This window comes from Phyllobates terribilis, unplaced genomic scaffold, assembly GCF_046119375.1.
Source record: "Phyllobates terribilis strain yellow unplaced genomic scaffold, ASM4611937v1 Scaffold_12__6_contigs__length_324123572, whole genome shotgun sequence".
NCBI classification, from domain to species: domain Eukaryota; kingdom Metazoa; phylum Chordata; class Amphibia; order Anura; family Dendrobatidae; genus Phyllobates; species Phyllobates terribilis.
In genome coordinates, this window is record NW_027362772.1 from 229,639,106 (window position 1) to 229,659,792 (window position 20,687).

Here is a 20,687-nt window from a genome sequence, read left to right on the forward strand (position 1 = left end):
CTTGCGACCGGGCCGATGATGCTTCTTGCTTTACGGCGCCCGGGGTCAAGGGGCGTGGCGCCGGGTGGGGCGTGGCCGCGGCGCTCGCCGCTTGAGGCCTAGCTGGGAGCAGTGGCGGCGTGGCAACAGGTGCGGTGAGTGGGGCTTTGGGTGCTGCGACGGGAGGCTGGGGCAGGCTTGCGGTTGCTGGGCTTGGGGTGGTGACGTCCCCTTCACTTGCCTCAGTCCTCGTGGCTCCCTCCGCGGCGTCGCCTCCGGTCCTCTCTCCTCCTGCGCCGTCCTCAGAGGCAGGCAAACTCCGGGGTGCGGTTGAGGCCTGTCGCTGGTGGGTCTCGGCCTGCCGGGCCAGTTCCTCTCTCCACTCAGTGAGTGCACCTCGCTGCGCCCGGGCCATCCTCCGCTCCAGGTCCTCCAGTGCAGCTTGCGCACGCTCCGGGTCTCTGGGGAGCTGCGCTAGGACTTCTGCTAGGCTGCAGAGCGGTTCGGCCTGCAGCAGGCTTCGGGCCAGGAGGCTGGTGCTGCTGAGGGCGTCCATCCTCGGGTGCGGTCTGTCTGGACTGATCCAGACCACCCCCTGCCCCGCAGTTTTCTTCTCTTTCCGCCCCCAGGGGGGGTGGTCCTGGGGTATTCTGCTGACAATCACTCTCAGGGGCTGCCCCCCCACGTTGACGGACATTTCCACAGCCGTGCTCATGGTTGTTGGGGGCGGGCTTCCTCTTTGGCGCCATTCTGGGACCCGGCCCACGATGGGAGGCGGCCTCCTGTGGTCTTTTGGCGCGCACATTATGGCGCTCGTTCTTCTAGGGCGGGCGCCATCTTTAGTACAACGAAACAGTCTCTTTTCAGGCGCGCAGTACCCGTTGTTAGCGGGCACGAAATCCTGCCGACTACGCCAAAGCTGACTTGCCCCCTGGGCCGTGGGGCACGCGGATCCGGGCGATAGGGGAACGATGGGGGTAGTAGTGGTGGCCCGGTCCCGCGGCTCAGGGTGGTCAGACCAATGGTAGTCTGCTACTGTACTTTAGATAGTGTCCGACTACGCCACCCGTGGATTGCGGTTATTAGGAACCGCCGCTGCAAGGCAGTCCGCTGGGGCCGATGACGTGTGCAGCTGGGATGGTGTGACTCCCCACGGGAAGAGTGCGGCCCCAGGGCAGTGTAGCGGATGTTGGGAGTGATGGGGAGTGAGAGTCCCAGTGCTGATAGTGCTGGAGGAGCAAAAGAGCACACAGACAACGTACTGCAGTCCAATGTCGTTTGCTCACAGTTCAGGTACTCCAGGTCACCTCTGTACAGGTAGTGACCGCCCGAGCCGTGCTGCGTCCACCAGGTGTGGGGCTCGGTCAACTCCCAGGCAGTTCAGGAGCATGGCACAGGACCCCCTTTAATCCTTTCTCTGGCCTGCCTCACCAGTGACCCACTTTTGTCCAGCTGCCGCGGACTTGTGCGGGTAAACGTGGGCCCCGTCCTCCGCTGTCCTATATGGTGCCTTTCCTAGCAGGTTTGATGAGGTGTCGCACCAATAAATGATCATGACGACCGGTCTTTGGCTGAGGGTAGTTTCTCCTCCACCAACTTGGGATCCGGTACCCTTAATCTGCCTGACCCTTCACCCTGGATTCTCGTGGGTTCTTAGGGTCCCTTCTACCTTCTTGTTCCTGAGCCCTTCTGTTTCTCTGTCTCTTCTTCTCCCTTTCCGTTCCTTCCTGTTCCTTTCTCTTGGAGCTGGGCTCAGGTGGCACCACAGCTCCCCTTCACCTCCTCCTCGGCCTCTCACTAGGCCCTTCTGGAGTAGAGCTCCTACAGAGCCTCTACTCACTGTCTTCTCCTCTCTGGACAGACGAACCTAGATCTAAGATGGTGCCCACCTTTTATACCTCCCTCTGACCATGAGCCCAGGTGACCAGCAACCAATGGGCTCCTTCCTATGCTCAGAAACCAACCCCTATCTGCCCCTACAGCACTGGGTGTTCCACCCCCCTCCCCACTCCAGACAGGGACATAGTCGGTCGTGCCTGCACTTCTGTCTAGTGGAAGCACCGTTGAGCTGTCCCTCGGAAATGGGGTGTGTGTGCTGTATGCAGCTAACTGAGCCCTGGTCCATACTCCATCCTTACCTGGGAGTGGAATATCACACCTCTGTCAGAGGTGCAATACCCCTGTAGCGGCCGAACCCTCGGGGCGCTACATGTGCATGGCAGGATTGGAAGTAGAAATCCACTTCTCTCCAAAATGAACATTGCTACCTATCTGCAGTTTGCTACAGATCACCTAACCAAGCAAGAAGGCTTCCGAAACAATATTCTATGGATGGATGAGACCAAATTTAGTTTAAATCAGAAGCTTTCTGTTTGGAGAAAGAAAAAGTCTGTTTTACAGCATAAAACCTCACGCCGTTAGAGAAAAATGATGGTGCCAGTATCATGATTTGGGCCTGTTTTACGTCATCTGCGCCTGAACGGTTTACCATCATTGGTTGACCAATTCTGAATTATAGCAACAAATTCTAAAGGAAAATGCCATGACATCTGTCCATGTGCTGAATCTCAAGAGAACATGGGTCCTATAGCAAGACAACGACCGAAAGTGCACAAGTCATTCTACAAAAGAATAGTTAAAGAATAAAGTTAAAGTTTTGGAAAGGCCAAGTCATAGTCCTAACCTTAATGCTATAGAAATGTTTTGCAAGGACCTAAAGCGAGCAGTTCACGGGAGAAAACCCACCAACATAACAGAGTTGGAGCTGTTTTATAGGGAGGAATAGGCTAAAATTCCTCCAAGCCGATGTGCAGGACTAATCAATTACTGGAAAGGTTTAGATGCAGTTATTGCTGCACAAGGGGGTCACACCGGATACTGAAATGAAAGGTTCATATACTTTTGCCACTTACAGATAATGTGTGGTATTGGATGATTTTCCTAAAAAAAAAAGACAGTCTAATATATATATATTTTTTAATTTTCTCTTTACTTTTAGGACTTGTTTGAAAATGTGATGAATTTTTAGTTCAAATTTATGCAGAAGTATGGAAACTTCTGAAGGGTTCACAAACTTTGAAGAACCACAGTATATATTTCCATATTGTCATTATTGGGTGAGCTCATTGTAAGCTCATGGGCTGCATAGGACTAGTAGTAGGAGAGACATGAGCGCGTGGAATGCTGTTGCTTACACAAGTATCACATGGGGGTCACATGTGAAGGGGGCCGGGGCCCCTTTGATCTGTCCTCTGATTCCATTTATCTCAGGAATAATACAGCAGAGAGGTGGCGGGGACCCGGCCGCAGTTATTTAACTCACATAGTCATTATTGTAAAAGTAGGAAACTTTTACAAATGTATTTGGTTTGGTAGAAAGAGCTCATTACTGAGAAGAAATCGGTTACATGAAATATAATATTGTTCTGCGCTCAGACTAAGTAACGCCAATAAATTATCAGTGGAATGAGCCGTCTCCTTCCTATACTTTATATGTCTCAGTTTATACCAGGGTCACCCGCTCCTGCTGCAGAGCCACAGCCAGACACAGTTCATTGTCCTTACCCTGGAACTAAGTACTCTGGACAGAGCAGACTAACTGGCCGGCACCATGGGCTCATGGCTCGTTGGCTTTAGTAGCTACTGCCCTGCCTATTGAAATATAGACTGAATTTTAAGAGCCATTTTTGGCTGTCACTGTCCTGGAGGCACTGTGGCTGTCACTGTTATGGGAGCACTGTGGCTTTAATTGTTCTGGATGCTCTGCAGCTGTAACTGTTATGGGGGCACTGTGGCTGTCACTGTTATGGGGGCATTCTGTCACTGCTATGGGGTATTGTGGCTGTCGCTGTTATGGGGTGCTGTAGCTGTCACTTTTCTGGAGGCACTGCAGCTGTCACTGTTATGGGAGCACCTAGGCTGTCACTGTTATGGGAGCACTGTGGCTGTCACTGTTATGGGAGCACTGTGGCTGTCACTGTTATGGGAGCACCTAGGCTGTCACTGTTATGGGAGCACTGTGGCTGTCACTGTTATGGGAGCACCTAGGCTGTCACTGTTATGGGAGCACTGTGGCTGTCACTGTTATGGGAGCACCTAGGCTGTCAGTTTTTTGGGGGAACTGTGGCTGTCACTGTTATGGGAGCACCTAGGCTGTCACTGTTATGGGCGCACTGTGGCTGTCACTGTTATGGGAGCACCTAGGCTGTCACTGTTATGGGAGCACTGTGGCTGTCACTGTTATGGGAGCACCTAGGCTGTCAGTTTTTTGGGGGAACTGTGGCTGTCACTGTTATGGTGGCACTGTGGCTGTCACTGTTATGGGAGCACTGTGGCTGTCACTGTTATGGGAGCACTGTGGCTGTCACTGTTATGGGAGAACTGTGGCTGTCACTGTTATGAGATCACTGTGGCCGTCACTGTTATAGGGGCACTGTGGCTGTCACTGATATGGGGGAACTGTGGCTGTCACTGGTATGGGGGAACCATGGCCGTCACTGTTATAGAGGCACGGTGGCTGTCACTGATATGAGGGAACTGTGGCTGTCACTGTTATGGGGGAACTGTGGCTGTCACTGATATGAGGGAACTGTGGCTGTCACTGTTGTGGGGGCAATAGCACTGACAGATGGCACTGATGCGATAGCACGGGCAAATATCATTAATGCAACAGGACGATCCAGTTGGAACATTGGAGGCAGAGGGCAACCGACGGAGCAGAACTGGAACTACGGGAGCTGATGAGGCAGAGTAGTAGTCACAACAGCTGGTTTAGCAGTGTGGGACAGCAATGTAGCAGAGTCAACTCAGTGACAAGGAAGCAGAGAAGCAGAGCTGAGTGACACAGGAGGTTCTGAGGCAAATCTGGACTAACAGTATAGTAGAGCCAGTCTATCAGGCATGGGAGCGTGACCTCACAGGAACCCTCCATGCTAACCCAACATGCAGAAGAGCAGAGGGAGCCGCTCAAGGCATTAAGGGAATGCAGAACCCGGTGCTGGAGCCAGGACAGGTGAGGTACAACTCCAAATCCACAATAAAGATTGAAGACTGGAACCTCTAGTATCTGGTGCACTGCTTACTTATTTATGTAGCTCCCATAAAAGTCCTCCACCAATCTTGATCTAATCCCTGAATGGCCCTAGAGCAGTAGCCAAGCAGTAACAATACAGGTGCATTTGTAATTTTACTGAAAAATATATGTAGAAATTAATTTGTGTCTGAAGATAACAACCTATTGCTGTGAGATCCGTGCTGGTCCCTGGGCGATGTCCTATATATTGCATGTTCCGTGGTATTTCTGACGTGTCCCAGTGTTCGGCAATGAATGCGGAATTCCAACAGATCCATAAAAATCCTCACATGTGGGAAGTTGTTAAATGGCTGAGTAATGTTAACTTCTTGAAAAAAAAAAAAACGATATTGCCCTTTAAATGGATCTTCTATGTCTAATGAGGATTTTTAAGATAAGTAAACTACTAGACTGAGGCATAGAAAGAACAGAGGGATCCATGTGGCATATATAAAAAGTTAAATCTTTATTCCATCTTAGTAAAAAAATATAGGATATCCATGATTTAAAAAAAAAACAACATATCCATTCTTCTGACGCGTTTCTGGCCAAAACCCCTTAGTCATATTGCTGTCTATCAAGTCTATGGGAGTTATGGAAAGAGGTCAAAGGTTTTTTATACAGGTCAATGCAAACCCTATGGGGGCAAATGACCATTTATTATTATTTATTTAATTGTGGGTCTGTACTTGCCTGCTGTCTGCAGCACATTCCCGTTTTGCATGGGGAGATGTGTTGCTGAAAATGATTATTTTTTTAGGCGGCATAAAGGCATTTGCTGGTTCGTCGGCTGAGCAATGTTGACATGGGCCAATGATCAGGAATCAGTGTTTCCGAAATGAGTATGGCTGATTATGTGATTACCGTGTATTTGACATGTTAGACCTGCAGACTGATGGGAAAAACCACATCATTAGCACAAAGTTAATTATAATAACCTATATATACAGTACATGACCTATATAAGATAGAGAAATAACAGTATTATCGGGCCACGCCTTGGTATCACACATCCTTACTGTGATCTAAGCTGTCTTTACAGGAGGACATTGTTTTATTAACCATTAATAACACTAAATTACATGGGGGTCACAAAGACGATTGACAAAACAAAGGGATGGGATGCTCGGCATTTTTCCCTCTGCACAACATTTTTAATGCTCATGTATTGTAGCTCCCTGCTGAAATGTCTAAGACTTTATTCAAATGTCCAGGGTTAATCTGTACAGTTGAAGCTCCTGGAGCTTTCCTACCTGGGTTGTCTCAGCTGTTCTGGGTTGGCCACTCCCTTCTGCTATATATGCTCACCTCTGGCACTTAGGAATTGTCATTGTTAGTTCTTACTGCCTGATTCTGGAGTTGGAGGTGTAGTCTGTGGTTGGACTTGGCGTTTGGATATTTGTTCAGGAAATTGTTGCTTTGAGGTTTTTTTTGTGTGCTCTCCTCTCCTATTTGGTTTCTCCTTCCTTTAACTAACCTGCATTCCACTCTGTTGTTTGGTGCGTGTATTTTGTATGATTGGTATTTTCATCTATCCCAGTACGTCTTCCCTTTTTGTCTGGTTAGTGTATTCCTATACACTTCAACTTCCCACATCCCTGAAGGGGGGGAGGAGACAGATAAGGATTAATTTTGGAGCTTAGTAAGGCACGTGAACCCGGCATCTACACCTTCAGGTGTAATCTGGGGGACAGGGATTGACAATAGCGCCCCTAGTTCTAGGGACCTGGTTAGCACCCACAGTCCCAAGGTACACTCATACGTAAATATCGGACATCTGAATGATCCCTAAGTCCTCATTCAGAAATCGGTCTTTCACGTACGAGTGCTAGCTGCGTTTTTCACGGATAGCACTCTTACCTACAATAGTGAATGAGGTCATTCACATGTCCGTGATTTTCTGTGTTCGGACATATTTGATTTTGATCCAAGTGTTAGATCAGAATCAGCAATGCAAGTCTATGAGTTCATGAAAAAATCAGACCGCACTTGGATGACATCTGAGTGCAGTCTGATTTTCACAGACTGTTGCATATGAAAAGAATAGAGAATCATTTTTTTTCCTCTTCACGTATGATAAAAACTGATGTTGTTCGGATCAAACTCTGACCAAAAATCGCTGATGAAACTTGGACTGTTTTTAAAAAGTGATGTGTGAATGAGGCATGAAATACGTTGGCCCTTTTGTTATAGTGATTGATGGGGGCTCCTATAGCTGGACACTTACCTATCGTCAAGTAAAGGCATACGCTAGCATTACACTACTGTTACAATATCCCCTTTAAATGCAACTTAATTACTGGCTACCTCTTTGCAGCAAGCACAGGGTGACCCAGCAGTCCTCACTCATTGCCCTATAATAATACTTTTTCCTATTAATTTATAGTTTGTGTATCGGTTTATTCCATCACATTTTGTTTTCCCAGAGCTAAAAATATAAAGTTCTTCCTTAATTTAGACCTAAATACACAATAGCTGGTAAACCATAATTCCGATGAATAACAAGTAGTGGCTCAACGCTGGCACCGTGAACAATGGCAATTATTTATGGCGCTGGAGAAAATATCCCATCATGAGCAGGAGGATATCACAAAGAAAATGCAAAATTGTAATTTTAGATTTTATCACATTATCCATTGTTTATTGCTTTGTCACATATTTATAGCTGAATTGTCTATTATATTGTTATCAGTTAACCTTTGCCTATATAGTAGATAATACATATATAATACTTTCTAGTAATATTAATGGGCACGTCTTAATTCATAAGACTGTTATTTTAGCACTGAGTAATGAATGTGAACCCCCTCCCCACAAAAGAACAAAAAAATAAAATCTTTACTGCCTATTGCCACCACTAGGGGACAATCTGTATTTAGCTCCTACTTAGGTCAATAGGAGCCATAGACATTTGTTTATACAGTCACCCCCTAGTGGTGGCAATTGATCATTTCATTGGGAAGTTTCATTTTTCCCACCTTCATTTGTGGTGAAATTCTCAGCTGGAAAAGTCCACTAAGTATGCGGTTGACTTATAATTGCAGAAAATCTCATCTATCATCAAATTATAAGGAAACTAAAAAAATACAGGGAGAGAGGGGGAAGAGGGGGATGCTGCTGCGGGATCTCTTCCTCAGTTTTGAGTGAAGCAGGAGGAACCGTAGAAGCACCAGGGAGAAATCCGATTGGCTCAGGGCACATAGCACAGCTATGACATCACATCAGGATCAGATTGCTGACTCATCAGCACAAAATATGATACCTTTCTGAATATACTATATCTAATGCTGCTGAAAGACAAACTGAACTGAAATTTTTCACTTTTTCTCCAGCGATGTTTAGATTTGTTGCATTTTTTCCGTATGTACCATGCACCTAAAATCAGCAACGAAATACAATGAAATGCAGAGGACTTTTTTGCAATACTGTGCCAAGGCTCTTTGCACACAGAGTTTTTCGAAGAGTTTTGGAGCAGAAACTAAGCGGAAATTCTCAAAATCCTCTTCCAAAACACTTCAAAAGCTTTGTGTTTCTGCTCTGAAAACGCTGCAAAAAGACTCCACGCACACAAAGTGTGAGTGTAGAACTCGTACCTATTATATAGTCTATGGAGCTGTTCACTTGTTCTTGTATTTTCGCCAACCGAGTGGTCCACATAAATCGTCCAAATTTGACCCGAGTCTCGGATCAATCTCACCAATGTTAGATTATGGATCCGTTCAAAAAATCAGACAGAACTCAGATCCTGTCCGTTTTTCACGGACTGTTTGATAGAAGCTAGAAAAACCTCCAGCATTTACCATAATTTTTCATCTGAGAAAAAAAATGATGAAACTCTGATAAAAGTCTGTTCAAAAACTGCTGAAACTCGGAACTTTTTTTGCATGCAAGAAAAATCACTGAGACTCAAGGGTGAAACCTATGACAGAGGGAGAAATATGTGGCATGATCACATAACACATGGGGATTTACCGCCATATCCCGAATATAAACTTTCATATATAAAGTTACCCATCTCAACGTCTATATCCAGTCTTAGTAAATAGTTCCATCTGTTGTGTTATTCTCTATGGTAAAACCTATTTTGCACAACATATAGAACGACGTGAACAAAGACTTCCACTTTGTAAAATTACAAGTGGCTTTTCATTTACCGGGAGAACATCAGCTGCACATGGGCCGTAATAACTAGTTTTGTATTTAGAGCAGCAATGGCTCCTCACCGCAGCTTGTGCTCTTTATAATTTACAAGAAGTTAGAGAAGTGGTTTCGTGACTGTCATTTTCTGCCTGGCTCAGCAACATGTATTTTAGGAACCTTGCAGAGAATATTCCTTTTATTGCAAAAGACCAGCGTGTCCTCAAAAACCTCCCTCCGGAAAGAGCTCGAAAAGGATATATATATAAGATGTATGCAATGTATATATCGCATAATTAAATTATGTGCAGCCATCCTGTTTTGCATCTGTGTTGAAAATTCTCTTAAAGTGGACTCTCCGCTCTCTTGTCTTATTTAGTGAATACCTGTGTTCCCATGAAATGGTTGTGCTCAGGGCTGAGGAGTCAGAGCCGGACTGCTGTGTGTCGCTGATGATAAGAGATGAAAAATGTGCATGTACCGTATATTTTATTCTATTGTATTATCGATGCAAACAAAGACCCGAGTGATGTAGAAATGTCCTCCATCGAGCATCCAGTATCTCACATGCCAATATTGATCTCCTCTACTTTGTGACCTTTGAGAACATAAAAAGGTTTTACTGTGAGACTCATCAGGTGTCACTTCTGACCTTTTACCAATCTGCAGCAAGAAGATAATTCCCATCGTAATAGAGTAACAACGAGGACTTTTTCTGTCATGATTTAGTGTCAAATATGGGACACATGTCTACAATTAATTACATGGGACTGCCAACTGCCATTTGTGGTCATCTTCTAACCTGCATGATATAAAGAAGTAGCTATGAATTCATCTATGGTGATCAGCCTTAGCAGTAGGGGGACCTCTGGCTCTAATGCCTGGGTGCAAGGAGCTTAAACCTCTAATGCCTGGGTGCAAGGAGCTTAAACCTCTAATATCAAGCTTCTCAGCAGAGGAAAGTCAGCTGCACAGGCAGATCTATCTATCTATCTATCTATCTATCTATCTATCTATCTATCTATCATCTATCTATCTATCATCTATCTATCTATTTATCAATCTATTATCTATCTTTCTATTATCTATCTATCTATTTATCAATCTATTATCTATCTTTCTATTATCTATCTATCTATTATCTATCTATCAATCTATTTAACATTATCTATTTATTATCTATCTATCATCTATCTATTCATCTATCTATTATCTATCTATCTATTATCTATCTATCTATCTATGTCATATCTAACTATCTATCTATGATCTCCTATCTATCTACAGTGGTGGCCAAAAGTATTGGCACCCCTGCAATTCTGTCAGATAATACTCAGTTTCTTCCTGAAAATGATTGCAATCACAAATTCTTTGGTATTATTATCTTCATTTAATTTGTCTTCAATGAAAAAACACAAAAAGAATTGTCCTAAAGCCAAATTGGATATAATTCCACACCAAACCTAAAAAAGGGGGTGGACAAAAGTATTGGCACTGTTTGAAAAATCATGTGATGCTTCTCTAATTCGTGTAATTAACAGCACCTGTAACTTACCTGTGGCACCTAACAGGTGTTGGCAATAACTAAATCACACTTGCAGCCAGTTAACATGGATTAAAGTTGACTCAACCTCTGTCCTGTGTCCTTGTGTGTACCACATTGAGCATGGAGAAAAGAAAGAAGAACAAAGAACTGTCTGAGAACTTGAGAAACCAAATTGTGAGGAAGCATGAGCAATCTCAAGGCTACAAGTCCATCTCCAAAGACCTGAATGTTCCTGTGTCTTCCGTGCACAGTGTCATCAAGAAGTTTAAAGCCCATGGCACTGTGGCTAACCTCCCTAGATGTGGACGGAAAAGAAAAATTGACGAGAGATTTCAACGCAAGATTGTGCGGATGGTGGATAAAGAACCTCGACTAACATCCAAACAAGTTCAAGCTGCCCTGCAGTCTGAGGGTACAACAGTGTCAACCCATACTATCCATCTGCGTCTGAATGAAAAGGGACTGTATGGTAGGATACCCAGGAAGACCCCACTTCTTACCCCGAGACATAAAAAAAGCCAGGCTGGAGTCTGCCAAAATTTACCTGAGAAAGCCTAGAATGTTTTGGAAGAATGTTCTCTGGTCAGATGAGACAAAAGTAGAGCTTTTTGGGAAAAAGCATCAACATAGAGTGTACAGGTAAAAAAAAGAGGCATTCAAAGAAAAGAACACGGTCCCTACAGTCAAACATGGCGGAGGTTCCCTGATGCTTTGGGGTTGCTTTGCTGCCTCTGGCACTGGACTGCTTGACCGAATGCATGGCATTATGAAGTCTGAAGACTACCAACAAATTTTGCAGCATAATGTAGGGCCCAGTGTGAGAAAGCTGGGTCTCCCTCAGAGGTCATGGGTCTTCCAGCAGGACAATGACCCAAAACACACTTCCAAAAGCACTATAAAATGGTTTGAGAGAAAGCACTGGAGACTTCTAAGGTGGGCAGCAATGAGTCCAGACCTGAATCCCATAGAACACCTGTGGAGAGATCTCAAAATGGCAGTTTGGAGAAGGCACCCTTCAAATATCAGAGACCTGGAGCAGTTTGCCAAAGAAGAATGGTCTACAATTCCAGCAGAGCATTGTAAGAAACTCATTGATGGTTACAGGAAGCGGTTGTTCGCAGTTATTTTGGCTAAAGGTTGTGCAACCAAGTATTAGGCTGAGGGTGCCAATACTTTTGTCCTGCCCATTTTTGGAGTTTTGTGTGAAATGATCAATGAGTTGATTTTTGCTTCATTCTCTTTTGTGTTTTTTCCTTGCAAGCAAATTAAATGAAGATAATAATACCAAAGAATTTGTGATTGCTATCATTTTCAGGAAGAAACTGAGTATTATCTGACAGAATTGCAGGGGTGCCAATACTTTTGGCCACCACTGTATCTATCTGTCTATCTATCTATCTATCTATCTATCTCATATGGCTCCTTGTCCCTTATGACTGTATTCTGCATAGTCATCTCTGATGGTCTCCTCCTTGCTTTTCCCTCAGGTATGTCACCACGCGGACTGCCAGCAGATGAATCAGAAAAATCCTTTAAATTTGTGTGAATCTTGTGACATCAAGTTCCACAGCACCATGCACTTTGATAGACATATACGCTTTGACCTCCCCCCTCAAGGTAAGCTCCTCATTGTAATTGATATACTTCCTTGCAGGCCATTTGACAGCTCTGATATGGGGTCTTCTTGTGCTCTAGGACATTATATCATCACTACACTGTGTTCCAAATTATTATGCAAATAATATTTTCTCAGATTTTCCCAAATTACCTATATGAATTGCAGTCATTGTAATTTTCCAGACAAATAACTATTAGAGTACAATTGAAAGGTTTTTGTACAAACTGCCTATGATAACAGTATATTTTTAAAAAAATAAAAAACTCAAACTGCACTCAAAATGCATGTTCCAAATTATTATGCACAGCAGAGTTTTCAACCTTTTCATTTTCATAAAGAACAAAAAATGGTCATTTTTGAAATTATAAGCATTAGCAGGTTATTACAAACTGAAATCAAACAGTTTTCAACTCCAAACTTTATTCTAGGTGATGTTACATTTGCACATAGGACCGCTTGTTCGAAAGGAGCTTCTGAACTCTCTCGTCCATTGAATTTGTCAGGTTTTGGATGGTTTCTGCTTCAATTGTTTTGCATGAGGACAGAATACCCTCCCAGAGCTGTTGCTTAGATGTGAACTGCCTCCCGCCATCATAGACACTCCTTTTGATGATGCTCCAGAGGTTCTCAATGGGGTTGAGGTCAGGGGAGCATGGGTGCCACACCATAAGTTTGTCCCCTTTTATGCCCACAGCAGCCAGAGATGCAGATGTGTTATGTGCAGCATGAGACGGGGCATTATCATGCATGAAATGATCTTGCTGCGGAATGCACGGTTCTTCTTCTTGAACCATGGAAGGAAGTGCTGTTTGAGAAACTCAACATACATTATGGAGGTCATCTTTACCCCTTCAGGGATCCTAAAGGGGCCGACAATCTCTCTCCCCATGATTCCAGCCCAAAACATTACTCCACCTCCTCCTTGTTAGCGCCGTAGCCGTGTTTGCATGGGGTGTCCATCAACCAGCCATCCTCCACTCCATCCATCTGGACCATCGAGATCATTTCATGCATGATAATACCCCGTCTCATGCTGCACATAACACATCTGCATCTGTTTGCTATGGGCATAAAAGGGGACAAACTTATGGTGTGGCACCCATGCTCCCCTGACCTCAACCCCATTGAGAACCTCTGGAGCATCATCAAAAGGAGTGTCTATGATGGCGGGAGGCAGTTCACATCTAAGCAACAGCTCTGGGAGGGTATTCTGTCCTCATGCAAAATAATTAAAGCAGAAACCATCCAAAACCTGACAAATTTAATGGACAAGAGAGTTCAGAAGCTCCTTTCGAACAAGGGGTCCTATGTGCAAATGTAACATCACCTAGAATAAAGTTTTGAGTTGAAAACTGTTTGATTTCAGTTTGTAATAACCTGCTAATGCTTATAATTTCAAAAATGACCATTTTTTTGTTCTTTATTAAAATGAAAAGGTTGAAAACTCTGCTGTGCATAATAATTTGGAACATGCATTTTGAGTGCAGTTTGAGTTTTTTATTTTTTTTAAAATATACTGTTATCATAGGCAGTTTGTACAAAAACCTTTCAATTGTACTCTAATAGTTATTTGACTGGAAAATTACAATGACTGCAATTCATATAGGTAATTTGGGAAAATCTGAGAAAATATTATTTGCATAATAATTTGGAACACAGTGTAGCTGGTGGCCCGATTCTAACGCATCGGGTATTCTAGAATATGTATGTGGCCGACCGGGCGCGACTAATCAGCGAAGCAGTGTTTAAATGGGTTGTGCACTACTTTAAATTAACCCCCCAATGTATCCCCCCGGGGCCCCTAATGAATTTTGTAATTACGTCATGTTGTCAATACTGCTTGTGACAACATCGCTGACCACGCACAGCTAGAAAGTAATTCCCCCGGCTGCAGCCGGCTCTTGCTTTCGCTTACATCACGACTATTTGCAGCTGCAGCCAGGGGTCTCCTGTTCCGTGTACCACGGTGAATGACGGGCTGTGGGCGGGGTTATCCCCCATCGTGTCACACCCAGCATCCACCGCGCGCTCTGTCAATGAATGCACATGTGGTGGATGCCGGGTGTGACGGGATGGGGGATAACCCCGCCCACAGCCCATCACTCACCGTGGAACGCGAAACAGGAGACCCCTTGGCTGCAGCCGCAAATAGCGAACCGTGTTAGTGAGGACCGGGGAGCGGCGCTGCCTGTGCGGGTACTTCCGCTGCGAGCAGCCGGGAGATGACCGGCTAGCGCCGGTCATCTCCCGGCTGCATCGCCGCTGACCTCCATGCGGCTACTGTCGGGAGATCAGCGGCTAGGGCCGCTGATCTCCTGACGGCAAGAGTGAAGGGAGGACCGGGGAGTGGCGCCGCCTAGGCTGCCGGTTGGGGTACTTCTGCTGCGAGCAGCCGGGAGATGACCGGCTAGTGCTGGTCATCTCCCGGCTGCATCGCCGCTGACCTCTGTGCGGCAGATGAGCCGCTAACGGCCGCCATCTTGTTCTGAAATCCCGCGTCGCTGATTGGCCGTGGCCTGACCAATCAGCGACGCGGGATTTCCTGGACAGACAGACAGACGGGATAAGCCGATTATATAGTAGATATAGAAACACCAGTGACTGGATGTCATGACTATATTATGTGATCTCACTACGCTGAGCATTGTGGCGTGGTGATGCACTTCCAGCTCTTCAGCCTCTCACTGTATTCCCTGCCTAGCACCACCCTCCTCTGGTTGATTGACAGGTCGTTGGCTGTGATGTCCAGCAGGGAATACAGTGTGAGGCTGAGGAGCTGTAAGAGCCTCGTCACACCCCAATGCACAGCCAGACACATACTGTATATACAGAACTTCAAAACATGTGACGCGCCCCCTGGGCGTGGGGTACTCGGTAGCCGGGCCGGTGGATGCTGGGAGATGTCACAGTGGCAGTGACCCGCTCCGTGACCCAGGGCGGTCAATAAAAGGGGATAAGTGAAAAGGGGAATAAAGTTTTTATAGAGATAATGTTCATGACGCCACCTGTGGTATGCGGCTATATGGAGCCGCCTCTGCGGTACAGATCCTCTGGAGCTGATGGTGACGCAGCAGAGTTGGTTCAGCTCTCCACAGGTAGAGCTAAGCTCCAGGGCGGTGCAGTGATGGTTAATCAGGTAGATGATGCTGTGCAGTGTAGTGCAGGTGATGGCGCAGATAATAATTCTAGGACACAGTGGGGTGCAGTCTTCAGGTTTACTCACAGTTGTCAGACTCCAGGTTCCCAGTACCAGGGTAACCTCCCACGCCGCCCGGTGTTTATCAAGGCAGGGGTTCAGCAATCTCCCAGGTGTTTCAGGAGTACATAACGGGACCCCAGTCTGTGTGCCTTCCTTGGTCGTTTTCCTGCGCTGGCTCTCACCCTCCTGCCCTGCGCCTCGCAACCAGTGTCCCAAGTCGGTAACCTCAGATTTTGGCGGCCAACCTGCAGTCCCCTGAATCCTATGTCACTTCCTTTTTAGTGATGTAGTTGCGGTTGTGAGCAGCTGCACCCTGAAAGTACAGAAGCCTCCGGTTTCTAGCTGAGCTTTGTAATTCTCCACTAGTTTAGTGGCTGGTCCCCTTCTGCGGCCTGATCCCTCCATCTCCTGTAGATTCGGGCGCACGGGTGGCTTCCGCACTCGCCGTGTCCCTGGGATCCCCTCACTTCTGGAGCCTTCCTCTGCTCCTGTCCTCTTCCAGCCTGACCTCCTGGGCCTCTCAATCTAGGCCCGCTCCTCTCTCCTCTCCTCTGAGCAGAGCTCCTTCTGAGCTCCTGCTCCCACTCCTTCTCCCCTCAGACTGATCTCCTGTGACTGGACTCCCTCTCTCAAGATGGCTCCCCTTTTTATACTCCTACTGAAGTGCTCCCCTGTCTGCTTCCTCCGCCCACACCCACTACTTGGTTCCCCCTCACTCGGTTCCCCCCACTTCCAACCAGGGACAGGGCTCAGCATAAGTCAGTGCATCTTGTCCCACCTGCTGGTCTGGAATGGTGTAGTGTTGGATGCAGGTGTTTGGGTCCCGGGCAGTACTCCATCCTTACCTGACAGTGAGATACAACACCTCTGGGTGAGATGCAGTATCTCTGTGGTGACTGAACCCGCAGGGGCGCCACACATGATTTCTCACCGCTGAAGAATCGCTTTGGGTCATAAAGGGATGAACTTGCTTATCTTTGAAGGGACTATACAGTTATATAAATGGCTTAGGGACATAGACGTTTCTGTCAGGTTCCCCTTAATTGAAGCCAATGCTCTGTAGCATACTTCCCCATTCAGATTAAAGCCTAATTTCTGGCTTCTAATTTTTTAGAAGACATACCCATTATAGTCTATGGGGCTGTTCATGTGTCCATTTTTTTCATAAAGAGATTGTGCATTACTTTTTCAAGGATAGGTCATCAATGTCTGATCAGCCAGGGGCCGAACACCCAGCAACCCCGCAGATCAACTGTTATCAGTGACGGCCGCTGGCCGGAAGTACTCACTTGCGCAGTTGGCCATCTTCTGGTAGTGGCCGCCGCAGGGTACTGCACATCCACCTCCTATTGATTTGAATAGGAGTAGATGTGTAGTTCCAAACCTCAGCCACTACAAGTAGACGGAGCAGCTCCGCAAGTGAGTACTTCCGGCCGCCGACATCGATAACAGTTGATTAGAGGGGGTGCTAGGGTGTCGGCCTCTGACTGATCAGATATTGATGGCCTATCCTGAGGATAGGTCATCAACGAAAAAGTAGTGGAAACCTCTTTAACCAAGTATCCGCAAGAAAGGCGACAAAGTGAAAAATTAAGCATCATTGCTGGTAGCATTTTTAGGGCAGCATTAGTTACTCACTAAGCTATGTTACTTGTGTAATCACAGCTCATTTGCATCCATCATTATGGGCAGCTGTGTCATGTCATCCACACTGACCACCAGTCTAGGAAATACTCACTTGTGTACATGTGTCAGTCTCTGACTACAGGATGTCATCATCATCTATCAGATCACTCCTTGCAGTTCTCACACCCTCCAATTCCCTGCAATCTCAGCATTCCCTGTTCCTCTATATGCCTTCTGTGCAGCTAAAGACACAATGTCTTTTTAATATAAGAGAGCAGTAATATAGTAGGTGCTTTCATACAGGGATTACCCAAAGAATTATAAAACTTTCCTGACTTACACTGCACACTATCTTTGAGGGCTATGTGCAGAGTATCCAGTGTATCCGATGAGGTTTCAGTATCTTCTCTGCCTCCTGCTTGATTAAGCTGACTGAGAGTACCCTATTTCAAGCAGGAGTCTAATCAACTAATTGAAGAAGTCAGTAATCAAAAAACAGCCGGTCCTATAGTATCCGCACTCCCGATAATAGAGAAAATCCAAAAAGAATAGAAGCAAATGCGGCCATATTATCATGTATAAAAATTCAATTTTATTAGGAAATAGTTAACACCGTAAAAGCATAAAGAAAATAAGAAAGTGACAATGAGTAACACATCACTCACGGAGTATAAAGTAACATAGAGAAAATAAATACACATAACTAAACTGTGAGAATAAATAGCATAAAAACTGCATGTAACCACCATAGGACAAATCATCACTGCATATAAGCTGCTGATAACATGATACTGTATGGGGAAATTTGTACTCTGCCTGTACCACCTAATACACAATTAAGGGCTGGTATATCCCTTTATGCCCCATATGCTACTGTGATGATTTGTCCTATGGTGGTTACATGCAGTTTTTTATGCTATTTATTCTCATAGGTTAGTTATGCATATTTATTTTCCCTATGCTACTTTATTCTCTGTGAGTGATGTGTTACTCATTGTCACTTTCTCCTTTTTTGTTTCTTTATGCTTTTATGATGTTAACTATTTCCTAATAAAATTGAATTTTTACATATAATGATATGGCCGCATTTGCTTCCATTCTTTTAACATTTTCTAATTGAGGAAGTCATACGCAAATGGTAGACAGTGTAACTGCAGGATTTGGTTATTTAGAGTTACCATATAGACACGTCTATTTGAGCCTATGGGCTCTGTGAATGTACAATCGAGGCAAAACTGATACTCTGTTTATACCTGGTACAGGAGCAAAGGGATTGGATGCAGGGATTCACGGAAAATGAAAGGGAGAATCCATTTAATGTTGAGTGACGTGTTCACACTTAGTGCAAAATGAAAAGTACAATAACCTGAGGAGGTACTGGGCACTAGGGCCAGTGTTGAAGGGGGGATGCCGATCCAGTTTAAAGCAATGATGGAGGAGGAAGTCGTCCTCTCCTATCCCATCATTCTGTCTCAGCCAAGGGGCACGATGATGTCACTTCATCACGCCACGCTGTGCCGGGTAGTGGAGCTGCAGCAGAGACACAAGATGGGCAGGAGATCAGAGCAGAGGAAACAGGGAGAGGTATTCATTTATTTATTTAAATCAGTGAGTACATTGTGGTGGCCATAATACTGTATGGAGGACTATGGCGTGTACAATATACTATATGTACTATATGGAGGACTATGGGGGGTGCATTATACCGTATGGAGGATTATGGGGGGCCCATTATACTGTATGGAGGATTATGGGGTGTGCATTATACTTTATGGAGGACTGTGGGGGTGTATTATACTATATGGAGGACTATGGGGTGTGCATTATACTGTATGGAGGACTATGGAGTGCATTATACTGTATGGAGGACTATGGGGGTATATTATACTGTATGAAGGACTAAGGGGTATGCATTATACTGTATGGAGGACAATGGGGGTATATTATACTATATGGAGGACTTTCAGGTGCATTATATTATATGGAGGACTTTGGGGTACATTATATTATATGGAGGACTATGGAGTGCATTATACTATATGGATGACTATGGGGGAGCATTATACTGTATGGAGTACTATGGGATGCGTTATATTACAGTGGGGGAAATAAGTATTTGATCCCTTGCTGTTTTTGTAAGTTTGTCCACTGACAAAGACATGAACAGTCTATAATTTTAAGGGTAGGTTAATTTTAACATTGAGAGATAGAATATCTCCCCAAAAAATCAAGAAAATCACATTGTATAAATTAGATAAATTGTTTTGCATTTTGCAGTGAGAAATAAGTATTTGATCCCCTACAAACCATTATGAGTTCTGGTTCCTACAGACCAGTTAGACGCTCCTAATCAACTTGTTACCTGCATTAAAGACAGCTGTCTTACATAGTTACCTGTATAAAAGACTCCTGTCCACAGACTCAATGAATCAGTCAGACTCCAACCTCTACAACATGGGCAAGACCAAAGAGCTTTCTAAGGATGTTAGGGACAAGATCATAGAACTGCATAAAGCTGGAATGGGCTACAAAACCATAAGTAAGATGCTGGGTGAGAACGAGACAACTGTTGGTGCAATAGTAAGAAAATGGAAGAAATACAAAATGACTGTCAATCGACATCGATCTGGGGCACCATGCAAAATCTCACATCGTGGGGTATCCTTGATCATGAGGAAGGTGAGAGATCAGCCTAAAACTACACGGGGGAACTTGTTAATGATCTCAAGGCAGCTGGGACCACAGTCACCAAGAAAACCATTGGTAACACATTACGCCTTAAAGGTTTAAAATCCTGCAGTGCCCGCAAGGTCCCCCTGCTCAGGAAGGCACATGTGCAGGCCCGTCTGAAGCTTGCCAATGAACACCTGGATAATTCTGTGAGTTATTGGGAGAAGGTGCTGTGGTCAGATAAGACAAAAATCGAGCTCTTTGGCATTAACTCAACTCGCTGTGTTTGGAGGAAGAAGAAGGATGAGTACAACTCTAAGAACATCGTCCCAACCGTGATGCATGGTGGGGGAAACATTTTACTTTGGAGATGCTTTTCTGCAAAGGGGACATGACGACTGCACCGTACTGAAGGGAAGTTGGATGGGGTCATGAATCGCGAGATTTTGGTCAACAACCTCCTTCCCTCAGTAAGAGCATTGAAGATGGGTCGTGGCTTGGTCTTCCAGTAAGACAAGGACCCAAAATATACATCCAAGGCATCAAAGGAGTGGCTCAAAAAGAAGCACAGTAAAGTCATGGAGTGGCCTAGCCAGTCTCAAGACCTTAATCCCAAAGAAAACTTATGGAGGGAGTTGAAGCTCCGAGTTGCCAAGCGACAGCCTCAAAATCTTAATAATTTAGAGATGATCTGCAAAGAGGAGTGGACCAAAATTCCTCCTGACATGTGCGCAACCCTCATCATCAACTACAAAAAACGTCTGACTGCTGTGCTTGCCAACAAGGGTTTTGCCACCAAGTATTAAGTGTTGTTTGCCAGAGGGATCAAATACTTATTTCT

General features: G+C 45.1%; 1 protein-coding gene across 8 annotated transcripts in view; it reads left to right on the forward strand.

Annotated features, from left to right (window-relative positions):
• Positions 1–20,687, forward strand: part of PLEKHG5 (pleckstrin homology and RhoGEF domain containing G5) — a 445,968-nt gene that overhangs the window by 286,010 nt on the left and 139,271 nt on the right. For 7 of the 8 annotated variants that reach the window (XM_073656679.1, XM_073656680.1, XM_073656682.1 and 4 more), the window contains one exon: positions 12,221–12,350. The exons of the other annotated variant lie outside the window; for it this stretch is intronic. In XM_073656679.1, the coding sequence (XP_073512780.1) occupies positions 12,221–12,350 (130 nt within the window). The remainder of the gene's footprint in view (positions 1–12,220; positions 12,351–20,687) is intronic. 8 annotated transcript variants of the gene reach the window in all.